The 11,626-nt window shown below is 71.3% G+C and overlaps 2 protein-coding genes across 2 annotated transcripts in view; one reads left to right on the forward strand and one right to left on the reverse strand.

Annotated features, from left to right (window-relative positions):
* Positions 1-789, reverse strand: part of TSC22D4 (TSC22 domain family member 4) — an 8,183-nt gene extending 7,394 nt beyond the window's left edge. The window contains exon 1 of the mRNA XM_044417142.1: positions 538-789. Coding sequence (XP_044273077.1) covers positions 538-789 — 252 coding nt within the window. The remainder of the gene's footprint in view (positions 1-537) is intronic.
* Positions 790-1,082: 293 nt separating this feature from the next.
* NYAP1 (neuronal tyrosine phosphorylated phosphoinositide-3-kinase adaptor 1) lies at positions 1,083-10,377 on the forward strand. The gene is made up of 6 exons (XM_044417270.1): positions 1,083-1,273; positions 6,574-6,866; positions 7,240-8,505; positions 8,906-9,112; positions 9,436-9,545; positions 10,120-10,377. The coding sequence occupies exons 1-6, from the start codon at positions 1,083-1,085 to the stop codon at positions 10,375-10,377; spliced, it is 2,325 nt and encodes a 774-aa protein (XP_044273205.1).
* Positions 10,378-11,626: the final 1,249 nt, after the last annotated feature.

Genomic DNA, 11,626 nt, shown 5'->3' on the forward strand with positions numbered 1-11,626 from the left:
GGGCGCGGGCGGCCCCCGTCGCGGCCGCTGGCAGGCCTCCCTCCGCGCGCAGCCTCATAAAGGGCCCCGCCCTTCCAGCCCGGCGCGGCCGGCGCGGCATGGACGGGCGCCCCCCGTGAGCGCAGCCCGGGCGCAGGAGCGGGGCAGGCTCGCCGCCGCGGCCCTGCCCCATGCGCGGCGGAAGGAGGGCAGGCGCTTCCCGCGGGCCGAGGAGATGCCCCACGGAGCCACCCCGGCTGCCCCAGAGATAGCTGCCTGCCACCGAAGAGGCAGTGGCGCCCCCGCGGCAGGTATGCGGGGCCCGGCGCGGGCTGGGAGGGGCGGGCGGGCGGGCGGGCAGGAGCGGGGCAGGTGCCCCAGGCCTCCTCCGGCGGGCCGGGCCCGGCCCTTGGCCAGAGCGCCCCCCGGCCCCCCTCGCGCGTCTTCTTCCTCGCCGCCCCGGGGAGCCGCTCGGAGGGAAAGCAGAGCCGGCGGCGTCCCGGCCACAGACGTTCCAGCCCCCTCCGGGCGCCGCCGCCCCGTTCTGCCCTCCCCTGCCCAAGGCGGCACACCTTTTCTGCCGATCAGTCGATCGCAAGGGAGGCCAGCCGTGGCCGCGGGCCCCCGCAGCACGGGGCGAGCCGCCGTGGAGCCAGACCCCGGCCCACCTGGCCCGGTCCCGCCGACACGGACGGGCACGACGGCTCTTCCGCCGGCTCCCGGCTGGAATCTGCCCAGCCCTGCAGGAGAGGCTGGCGGGACCTTGGCCGACCCGTGCGCGTGCTCAGCCCTTCCTGAGGCCTGGGCCATGGCCCCTGACGGGCCTGGGCGCTGCCCCCCCCCCAGCCACAGCTGGGGGCCCTGGGGGCTCCCCCTGCGGGCGACTGGCCGGGCTGGGCAGTTGGCAGCCGCACCCGGGCCCGCCAGGCCGGCTGCTGCACTGCCCCGAGCTGGGCCTGCCCCTGGCCCTCGCGCTCCGGCCACACGTGCGCACCGGCCCTGCCCTGCCCCACGCCACGCCACGGGGCCCTCACGCGGTCTCTCTCCCTCAGCCGTGCCCCGTTCAGGCGCTCCCCTCCCTGCGGCGCGCCGGCCACCGGAAGATGAATGCGAGCCCCCAGGAAGCTTTGGTCTCCTTGTTTCTGCAGTTCATTGAGGATCGGGGCCGGTGGGCCTACAGGGCCCTGAGCCAGACGCGCCGCCCCCAGGAGCTGCCGCACAACGCAATGAACTTGCTGCACCGCAAGAGCAAGGTGGAGTGGAAACAGAGCAAGGACGACGAGCCCAGGAAGGGGTAAGCGGGCGGGCCGGGCCGGGGGCAGTGCTCCCGGCGGCCTCTGTGGCCACCCCAGCCAGGAGTCCTCCCGCGCCCGCTCCCGGAGAGCGTTCCGCCCCCTAGTGCGTCCACCCCGCCGGCCAGCAGAGGCCCACCCAGGGCTCACCTGCCACGCGCCTGACGAGCGTCACCGGGACGCCCTTTGGATGGGGGTGTGCTGGCGCCTGTGGCCCGTGTGGGACGCAAAGGACCGGCAAGGCTTCCCAGCTGGGGCGGGGTGGCCGCCAAGGGTACATGGCCTGCCCCAGCTCCGGCCACCTGCCTGCGTGGCCACAGGGCCACATCCTGGGCTCTGGAGGCGCGAGTGACCCGGAAGCCACAGGCCTGCCCAGGGCATTCACGAGCGCTTGCCCGGGACCAGAAGACACCCCACAAAATTGGCCCGGCTCGTGGCATTTCTGCCCCGTACCCGTTTGGAGGCCACCGTCTTCACGGCACAAGGCTGCAGCTGTGGCCCGGTCTTCTCTCCGCCTTCACTGGACGCGCTGCTGATCTTGCGCAAGGCCTAATTCAGCACTGCTCATGTTGTCATGTAACGTTGGGGTTTTTCTGGCTCCCCTTGGCAAGGGGCACGTGAACGGGATCGCCGCTGGGGCGGTGCGGCACCACACCTGCTTTTATGGTGAACTTGCAGCTGTTCCCCCGCAAGGCAGAGCTTCTCCCGGTCGTTTCGTGGCAGCCTCACCTGGCGGCTCAGCTCTCGAAAGCTTAGCCTCGCTGTCCCGGGTCCCAAGGCGGTTGCGAGGCGTGCCGTGGCGTGCAGCAGTGGCCCTGGCCCAGGGACTGGCCCCCTGCACGGTCTCTCCGAGGCGGTCAGAATGCCCAGTCCCCACCCCTGCCCCAGCCGCCCAGCTCTCCCCTTGCCAAAGCAGGCCGGGGGGGAGGCGGGGCCAGCTGTGCAGGTGTGGGCCTGAGCCCGCTTAGGGAGCAGGCACCTGGGTGGGGGATGAGAGGCGTGTCTCATGGGTGGCTTTGTGGCTCCCGGAGTCCTTGGCAGCGCCGTCCCGGTCCCTGGTCCCGGCATCCCGTCCTGTTCCGTTCCTGCAGCTTCTCTTCTTGCTCTGCCGGCTTGAAGGGCTCGGATAGTGACCCCCTGCCCCCATGCTTTGCAGGCTCCCCTCTGGGGGAAGGGGGGGCCCAGGTGGTCCTTTGGAAATCGGGGGGCTTTTGCTGAGGAGGAGGCGGAATGGGCCTGCGTGGGCCGGAAAGCCGCCGGAGGGACCGGTTGTTATGGGCCACGGGGCTCGGTGCCCGGGGCCGTGGGGGTCTGCCTCTTCCTCTTCCGGTGGGCTGAGGCAGGCCAGCTGGCGTCCGTGCTGGCTGGCAGAAAGGGGAGTGGGCCTTCCCTGGTCCTGCCGCCTGTGCCGCGTGGTCCGCCCAGGGACTCGGGATGTGGACAGGAGAGCAGCAGCTCGCGCCCTCCTCGTTCGCTCCCGCCTGACACCGCGTCTCTCGGAGGCGCGTTGGCAAGAAAGGTTTCCTTAAAGGGCTCCGTTTCCTGCGCCCGAGGAATGATTTACCTGGGCCATTTGGGCTTTGCAGGAGATGCGATGGCGGCCCGGCAACCGCTCCCCGTAGGAAGCGCAGCTGGTTACGTGCAACGGCCTGTGCCCAACCGGTTGCTCCGGATGTGGTGGAGTCCCGTCAAGTCCCGTCAGGCCTACCCATCGCGGCCGGTGGCCAGTGGCGCTGCCGTCGCCGCCCAGCTCTTCCGGCGGGCACGGGGTCGGGCAGGGTTGGTCTGCCACTTTCCACTCAGTCTTTCCTCCGTTTGCTGCCCAGCTGCCCCATGAGGCGGGTTGCCGGCTGATTCCCTTTTGCAGGGGAGGAACCGGGGCCACACTGTCCCCCCGGCTCTTTTCTTGGGACCACCCACTCCTGCTCCCCTCGGGGCTGCCCCCCTGGCAGCTTCCTCCCCTGAAACCCCGGAGGCCAGGCGACTCGGCCGCTGGGCACTGCCCTTGTCCCGGCGCAGGTGCGTTTTGCGTTGCCCAGCTTTTCCCACTGGGCACATCGAGTGTCTTACGAGCCCCAGCGGGCCGCCAGGCGCGCTCGCACACGGTCAGGACATCAGCTGAACATCTGGGAATGACGGGGGTCAAGTAGATGACCGACCTGGAGGGGGCGCTGCGAGGCTGTAGGCTCCAGGGTTGCACCTGGGCTGGTGGGAAGTCTGCAGGTGAAGGTAGTCGGCCGGTGAACGTTTGAAAAGGCAACGGACGACCGACTTGCAGGGAGCGGAAGCCGCTTCAGAGCTTTTCTGGGCCCCGGCAGGAGAAATGCTGCCTGGAAAGCCACACGGGGCCCCGCGATCCCGGGGTGCTTCCGCGGTCCCAGGATGGCATCCGGCCAATGGCAGCTCTTCTTTGCACGGCGGCTCCGTGCAGCGGAAGAACACCGGTGCCCCGGAGCGCCTGCGGGGGCTGCCTTCTGGGGGCAGGGGGCAGAGGAAGGGAAGCCCACAGCTCTGAGGTGCCGGAAGACCCTGGGCAGACCGTGCTGCGCTTCCCCCGGCAGCCCGCCCAGAGCCGCCCCCCGGAGGCACTGCCTTCGTCTCGTGGGACCCTCCCTGCCGCCTGGGCAAGCGGGCAGTGGCCATGTCCCTCCCTCCGGGGGCTTCCCACCAACCAGCCACCAGGTCGCAAGCCCCCCATGGCCTCTCGGCACCCAGCAGCCAGGGGTGACGCCTCCCCAGTGCCCGCGTCCTGCTGCAGCGCGCCTGAGCATGCGCCGGTGAGGCCGCGGGCTGACCCCCGGGGCCCAGCCCTGGCCCGATGTCGGGGCCCGTTCCTCCAAGGGTGGCACCTTGCTCGGGCCCCACTCAGTCCTGAACCCTCCTCGGCAGACGCCGCCGCTTCCGCTGCCGGATCAGGTCCCTGTGCGTGCCCTTGCCGGGTGGCGCTCTGCCCTGCCCCTCGCTTCGGTTCACCGAGGTGGCTGTGGGGCTTGTCCCGGCCCGGCCCGGCCCGGCCACCCGTGCACGGTGCAGCTGGCCAGAAGATGGGCTCCTCTCGGCCACGTCCCTCGCCTGCCCCGGACGAGCCGGACCCATCCCAGCACCCCCCCCCCGCCCAGTTCACAGGAAGTGAAGGGTTAAGGCACCGCACGGCAGGCTGATGTTGCCCGACTCCGGCAGGTCACCCAGACGCAGTTTCCATGGAAACCACTGGGCCATCAGCCAGCATCCTGCTGCATCCTCATGCTTTTGGTACCCAGGACCCTTCACTCCCGTGAATAAAATGGGGGGGCAGTTTTGCCCACGAGGAGCAGAGGAGGTGTGGCTGGGAAGGCAGCACGGGGCCGGGGAGGGTGTGTCGTCAGCCACGGGAAGGAAAGGTGCTGGTGGTGCTGTGGGGATCCTTGGATGGGCGCACGGCGGAGCGGAGAGGGAGCGGCTGCCATGAACGGTGGGCTTGTGGGGGTCCTGAAACACAGACCCAAAGCGGGATGGCGGTGCCTCCTGGCCCAGCTGCGCACGCAGAGGTCTCGAGCACCCGTGTTGCCGGCGCACGGTCTCCGGTTGCGACTGGGGAGGACGCCCGCCTTGCCCCCAGCCGGCCCGGGGCACCGGGCACCTCCCGACAGAGCTGGAGAGCTGCGAAGCCGCGCACTTCCCCCGAGACTTGCCAAAGACCAGCTCGTGGGGCGCGAGGGCCTCTTGCCTCCCTCTGAAACGTGCCCGTTGGAGGTGGCCGGTGAGTCTTTCTAGACATCGGCGGCCTCGGCTTGGGCCTGTGAGTGGAGAAGCAGGAGCGGCCACGGGGCCGGAGTGGGTCGGCCTGGGCCGGCCCAGCTGCATCGCCGCGAGCGGAGGGGATGCGCTCGGGGCAAAACGGGCACGGCAGCTTGGGGGAGACTGACACGCACGTGTGGGCTGAATGGGGGGGAGGTCTGGGGAACCCGAGGGGAGCGATGGACAAGGCTGGATGGGTTGCTGGGGGGCGCGAAGGAGGCTTGCTTCTGACCCGCTTGCCCGGCTGCTTCCCCGCGGCCTGCCGGAATAACGGGAGGTGGGGCCTGGCGGTGCCGGCCTGGCTGCGTCCGGGTCAGCGCCTTGGGGACCGGGGCAGCCGAGGGGGTGCTGACACCCCCGAGGCATCAGCTGCTGGCACACCTGCCCCCCTGCTGCCGGCCCCAGAGAGGACACGGCTGTGGGCTGCGGCTGTGCGGCCTCGGCTCGGACACGGCAGCGGTGGGCGTCGGAATCGGGGAACGGTGAGGGGCCCCTCCCGGCCCGCCGTGCTTCCCTGGCTGCAGCCGGACACGCTGCAGTGCATTCCTCTGCCGTTTGCTCCCGGGGCGCGACCTGTGTGAGGCCGTGGCAGGGGCCGTGGCGGCTGGGGCCCAGGACGCCGGCGGTGGGCCCGGGTGGAGCGCTGGTAGCGGGGTGGATCTGCCCGGCCTGCTCTGCTTGGCGTGATTGGTGGCTCACAGCTGCTCTGCTTTGCCCGGAAAGACAGGAATCCCCCCTCCCCATTAAGGGGCCTCTTGTGCGAGGAGGGGGGTCCTGCTTGCAGGCACAGGAGCTTCCCGAGCATCAACATCTCCTGTGGACGTGTGAAGCTGGGGCACCGTCTTTACGACGCGGCACCTTGGGAGACGAGGGGCGTTTCCTGGGGCCATTTTCTCCTGAGCAGGAGTGGCACCGTGTGCTTTACGCTTCTCTGCGTGGGGGGGGGGGCTGCCACCGGGCCGGGGATCGGGGCTCCTCTGGGTGGGGGGCGCCCCGGCACCTGTCTGGAGTGAGCTCTGTCTGCGCTGCGACACGTGGAGCATCCGTGGCAGCAAAAGGGCCTCCAGAAGGACGCGCCCGAGGCCGCCCGTTTCCCTCGCGCCCCTCTGCCCCCTTCCCTGCCCCTGAGCTCTGGCCGTGACTGTGCAGAGACGCGGCGATCCGGTCCGCCAATGGCAGAAGCCCGCTGCGTGGCCGGGGGCACCCACGGATGCGGCGCTGCCCTCCCTCGGGACGGCTGGCCAGCCAGCGAGCGGGTGGGAAGTGGGCTGGCCGGCCAGCGAGGGCAGCCAGAGCACCGGGGCTCCCGCTTGTTCTCCGGCCAGAAGAGCGGGGCCGGAGGGGATCCCGGGAAGCGTGGCTCAGGGCCGCGTCACCCCCTTCGGGGAGAGCCGCCGCGTGGGGCCCTCCGTCCTCCGGGCGAGGGGCCCTCGGCCGGCCGCGCTGTGGCGGGGTCCCGGCGGGCCGTGGCAGGAGGCTCCCTGCCCGGGGCTGCCCTCAGCCCCCGCGCTCCCTCCCCGCACAGGTCGGCCAAGGAGCCCGGCGTGGGCCGGGTGCGGGACGCAGCCTCCTTCCGGCGCCACTTCAGGATGGGGTTCATGACCATGCCGGCCTCGCAGGACCACACGCCGCACCCCTGCGCCAGCAGCATGACCCCCCGCTCCCTGTCCTGCCACTCCGTGGGCAGCATGGACAGCAGTTCGGGGGACGGGGCCGCCGGCCCCCACAAGCCCCCGGCGAAGCCCCAGCGCCGGCCCAGCACCAAGCTCAGCGCGGAGGCCCGGACCGCCCCGGAGCCCGTGGGGAGCCGGAAAGGAGGTAAGGGGGCTCGGCCCCACCCCTCCACCGGAGACCGGGGGTGCAGAGAGTGTGGGCGGGGCCGGGGGGGGCTGCGTGCCGGCCGGGCCGAGGGGCGCAAGGCAGCTGCGGAGCACGGGGAGGCGGAGGCGCGGGAGAGCCAGGCCTGCGAGGGGGGCGCTGGCTGACCCCGCTGGCGGGCCGCAGTCCTTGCTGGGAAGTGATGCCTGCGGCTGGGCGTGCCCCCGATACAGGCGCGAGGGCTGCCCCGGAGGCGTCTGGGGTGCCCCTCTCCGGCCCCAGCAGCTCCTCGCCTGCCCGCGTGCGCCGCCTCCGCCACCCGCACCCCGCCGGCACGCTCCACGCTGCTCCCCCATGTGGCTGTTTCCAGCAGGGCCCCAGAAGCCGGGTGCAGAGGGCCGGGAGCCTGGGCGTAAGGTGCCCCCGCAGAAGCCGAAGCGCAGCCCCAGCACCCACCTGTCCGTCTCCCTCGACGAGGCGCACACCGGGCGGCTGCCGGGCCCCGCGGCCGGGGGAGCCATGCAGCGCTACGGGCGCGCCTCCCCCCGCGGTCGGGCGAAGGACTCCGGCCCCGAGGGGGACGAGCCGGTGTACATCGAGATGGTGGGGGACATCTTCCGGGGGCCCGGGCCGCCCGCGCAGCTGCCGGCCACGGCGGACGAGGACTCCGACGAGAGCGAGGCCATTTACGAAGAGATGAAGTACCCGCTTCCCGAGGAGGGTGGGGAGGCCCGCCCCAACGGGGCCCCGGGCTCCCCGCATCAGCGGCCCGCCAAGCGGGAGGCCGCAAAGGCCGCGACAAGCGCCAAGACGTCCCCGTGCGAGATCCCGCCGCCCTTCCCGAACCTGCTGCAGCACCGCCCCCCGCTGCTGGCCTTCCCCCAGGGCAAGCAGGGGTACAAGGCGGCCGGCCAGGACGGCTCCCGGCTGCCCGTGCCGTGCCACGCGAAGGAGGGCCCCCCCACGCCCATGACGCCCCAGGCCCCCGGGCACCACCACCCGCGGGGGGGCGAGGGCGCCGGCCTGGGTCCCTCCGGCCGTGCTCGCAGCCACTCCACGCCGCTGCCCCCGCAGCCCACGGGCCAGAGCAAAGCGGAGAAGGACATCCCCAACTCGCACAGCATGATCTGCCCCCCGGCCAAGCCGGCCCCCGCGCCCCCCGCGGCCCCTGTCCCGTCCATGCTGCCGGTGAAGGAGAGGCCGGCGGTCTCCTACACCATGCTGTACTCGGCGGTCAAGGTCACGACGCACGGGGCCCCGGCCGAGCAGCAGGCGGAGAAGGAGATCGCGGTGCTCCACGGCATGCTGTGCGCGCGCCCGGCCGCCGTGCCCACCTGCAAGCCGGGGCAGCGGCTGAGCGCCCTGCCCGAGCCGCCGCCGCTGGGCATGGTTTGGACGTACCCCGCGCCCTGCGTGGGGATGAAGCGCCCGCCGGCCTATGAGAGCGTCCGCGGCGCGGGGGCCAAGGCCTCGTCGGCCGTGAAGATCCAGCTGCAGGACCGGGCCTTCGCCAGCATCGCCTGCTCCCACGTGCTGTCCGGGGACACGGGCGGCCGGCCGGCGGGGGAGGAGGAGCCCTTCGGATGGGTGCTGCAGAGGCGAGCGGGCTTCGCGGGCCGGAAGGGAAAGGAGGCAGAGGGTGAGTGCCGTGGCGCGGGCCCCGCGGAGCCCAGGCCGCCTCGGGGGCGGGACGGGCGGCGGGTGCCGAGGCCGTCGCCTCCCCGGCCTGCCCGGGCAGACCGAGCCTCTCCCGCCGGAGGAAGGGCCCTCCGGGCGCAGTCCTGGGGCACCTGCCGCTCGGCCGGGGCCGTGGAGCGGGGCAGCTTCTGCTCCGTGCCTGCATGGGGCTGCCGGGAAGAGCGGTCCTCCTGGGGACTCCTCTCCAGGGTTTTGCAGAGCGACGGGGGCCCTGTCCTCATGCAAGGCCAGGCACGTCTGGCACTGCCCCGGAGCGGCTGCCGAGGGCCAGGCCTCGCCCGAGAGGCCTCTGCCCCCGGCCTGCCTGCCACCGCCGCCCCAGCGCTCTCCCGCCCTTGCAGGTGCCACGGAGGGCCCCCAGGCCTGGGACAGGAGCGACGGCGCGCAGGCCAAGGCGGAGAAGGAGGAGAAAGGCCCGCCGGCCGCGCTGCACTCGGGAATCCCTGTGCGCGCCCCGGGACCCGAAGGGCTCGCCACCAGGGCCGCAGGGGGGAGGACGGGCCTGCCCATCCCCTGCCAGACCTTCCCCGCCTGCCACCGTAACGGAGGTGAGCCTGGGAGCAGGCCGCGGGCGCCCGGGGGGCACGGGATCCCGGCGTGTGCTCGGGCTGCAGACGCGGCCGGCCGCAGAGGAGCAGGCGACCTTCAGAGAGGGCGGGCGGGGCGGGCGAGCGGAGGGGCGGCTCCTCCTGGCCGGGGGCTTCCCCGCAGGCCAAGGGAAGGGGCGAGAGGCGGGGGCCCCTTCCCCCGGCCGTGCCCCCGTGCGCCGCGACCCGCACGCCTCTGACCGGCCAGGGCAGGGATGAGGCCTGCAGGGCTGGGGGCCTCCGGGCCGCGCTGCTCAAGAGCTCGCTTCCTGCCCCCAACCCAGATTTCACCGGCGGCTTCCTCCTGGGCCGCTCCGCCTCCACCTCTGGCGTCCGGCACGCGGTGGCTCATGCGCAGAGGCCGTGCGGCCACCCCCGGGACCCAGCCAGCTTGGTACGTCGGGGCCGGGGGCTTGCGGAGCCGGCAGAGGGAGGGCGCCTGGGCGCGCTCAGCGGACGAGCTCGGTGGGCCGGGCAGCTTGCCGCTTTGGGACGCGGGGGAGGCCGGGTGGGTGAGCTGGGACACGGAGGGCCACCTTCCGGGCACCCTGCACAGCGCCGCGGGGGGAAGGCGGCGGGGGGGCTGTCAGTCGTGAGCGGCCTCCTGGCAGCAGACAGGCAGGAAGGCCGTTGTGGCAGCAGCCGGCACGGGTGAGGCGCGTCCGTGCCCTCTGCTTCCGGTGGGGGAGGGAGCTGGGGGGGGCACCGATCCGTGCGGCTGCTTCTGCTCTCCTGGGCTTGGGAGTCCTGCTAAGACTGGCCTGCCGCGACGTTTTCGCTGAAACGGGAGGGGGGAGATGTGGGGAGGGGCCCCACCTGCCTCGGCCGGTCCACTTCCCGGCGAGGCTGCCAGGCGGGCACAGCACTGCCGCTGGCTTGCCTCGCCCCGAAGCTCTTGCGTGGCGCCCCCTCTTCTCTGGGGGGAGTGCCGGTCCAGTCCCCGCCGCAGCTGCCCCTCTTTCCCGCAGGCCTTGCAGCAGGCCCAGCTGCCCGTGCCGGGGGCCTCGCAGAGCGCGCGCGAGCGGGACGGCAAGCTGCTGGAGGTGATCGAGCGCAAGCGCTGCGTGTGCAAGGAGATCAAGGCGCGGCACCGCCCGGAGCGCAGCCTCTGCAAGCAGGAGAGCATGCCCATCCTGCCCAGCTGGCGGAGGAGCACGGAGAGCCGCAAGTCCGGGACGCCGCCCTGCCGCCGCCAGCAGACAGTGCTGTGGGACACGGCCATATGACGGGGCCGAGCCTCGGGAACCCGTGCCTTGTACTGGCCAGGCTGAGCGCGTCGCGGGGCTCACTGCCGGCAGCCTGGTGCCCTGCCCGCGCCCCGCGGCCTGGGACTGGGACTGGGACTGGCCAGAGACCGCGGGCCGCTTGGGCCGCCCCACCGAGCCGCGGCTGGGGAGAAGCCGGAGGGGGAGCAGCGCCTGCCCCCTGGACGACGTGAGGCGGACCTCCCGCAAGTGCCCAGGGCCCCCCTCCACGTCCGAGGCAAGCCGCCCGCCCGCCCGCCTTTCCGACGCAGCCCCCCCAGCCCAGCCCAGCCCTCGCCTCGCCTCGCCTCGCCGGCAGCTGCGTCGGTGCCAGCAGACTGACACGCAGGGCCCCGTCCCTCGCCTTCCAGGGGCCGCGGGGACAGGTGTGGCCACAGCGTGGTTTCGTGTGTCAGGTTCGATGACAATGTCGCCGCCTCCTTTGCTACCTGATGCCGGAGGCAGAAGTGCCAGGAGCACTTTGAGCCTCGCGTGGGTTACCTTCGGCTGCAGGAGGGGGGGACTGCCAGCCTCACAATGCCTGAGCCAGTTTGGGAGGAAATGGGAGGGAGGGGCTGAGCTCCCAGACCGGCAGTGCTGAGTCTGGTCAGTCAATCACGGGGTGGGGGGAGCCACGACCCAAGGGCAGAAAGCGGAACAAGCGGAAGCGGGGAGAGCCTGGGAGTCGGTTCTGTGGCACACGAAAGAGTTGCCCTTCATCTTTCGCCTGCATAGCTGGCGCCCTTGCCTGCCGCCAGGTCTCGGCTCTCTAAAAAGAGACAAACTGTCGCTTACAAAATGAAATAAAAAGGCGAAATGACCTTACTTTCAACGCAACAGCGAAAGTATAAAATGCAATTTTTTAATTGCTCAAGTCTGAGGGACGGAAGCAAAATTTCGGTGGAAAATGCACTTCTTTGGATGCCTCTACCCGGCAGCAAGAGCAGCAGCAACAAAACCCAGACCTGCTTCAGGAATGCTTTTCCACGTAGCAAATCAGTTAATTTACTTTCATGGTCACAGGTGTGACTTCCTTGCAGTGTCCTTTTTATTTCCGCTTCCTGTCCGTTTTTTGTTTTCTGGCTCGTTTTTCCTTGCTTGAAAGCAGGTGTGGCTAATTTTATCAACAGAAGGCACCAAAATGTATTTTTCCACCTCCTGTCGATTCTTCTTACTTAAGGCTACCTACAAAATTTCTTTAAGCTAATTCTTTTTTTCCTGCCAAGGAAAC

Source organism: Varanus komodoensis, unplaced genomic scaffold, assembly GCF_004798865.1.
Source record: "Varanus komodoensis strain SLA01 unplaced genomic scaffold, ASM479886v1 scaffold87, whole genome shotgun sequence".
In the NCBI taxonomy this organism is placed as follows: domain Eukaryota; kingdom Metazoa; phylum Chordata; class Lepidosauria; order Squamata; family Varanidae; genus Varanus; species Varanus komodoensis.

What these genes read in the sequence shown, in the direction of transcription:
- NYAP1 (XM_044417270.1), top strand. Translation starts at nt 1,083, where the DNA reads ATGAATGCGAGCCCCCAGGAAGCTTTGGTCTCCTTGTTTCTGCAGTTC. An exon ending in CGTGGGGAGCCGGAAAGGAG is followed by an intron (nt 6,867 to 7,239) that starts GTAAGGGGGCTC and finishes TGTTTCCAGCAG; the next exon opens with GGCCCCAGAAGCCGGGTGCA. An exon ending in CGCCTGCCACCGTAACGGAG is followed by an intron (nt 9,113 to 9,435) that starts GTGAGCCTGGGA and finishes CCCCCAACCCAG; the next exon opens with ATTTCACCGGCGGCTTCCTC.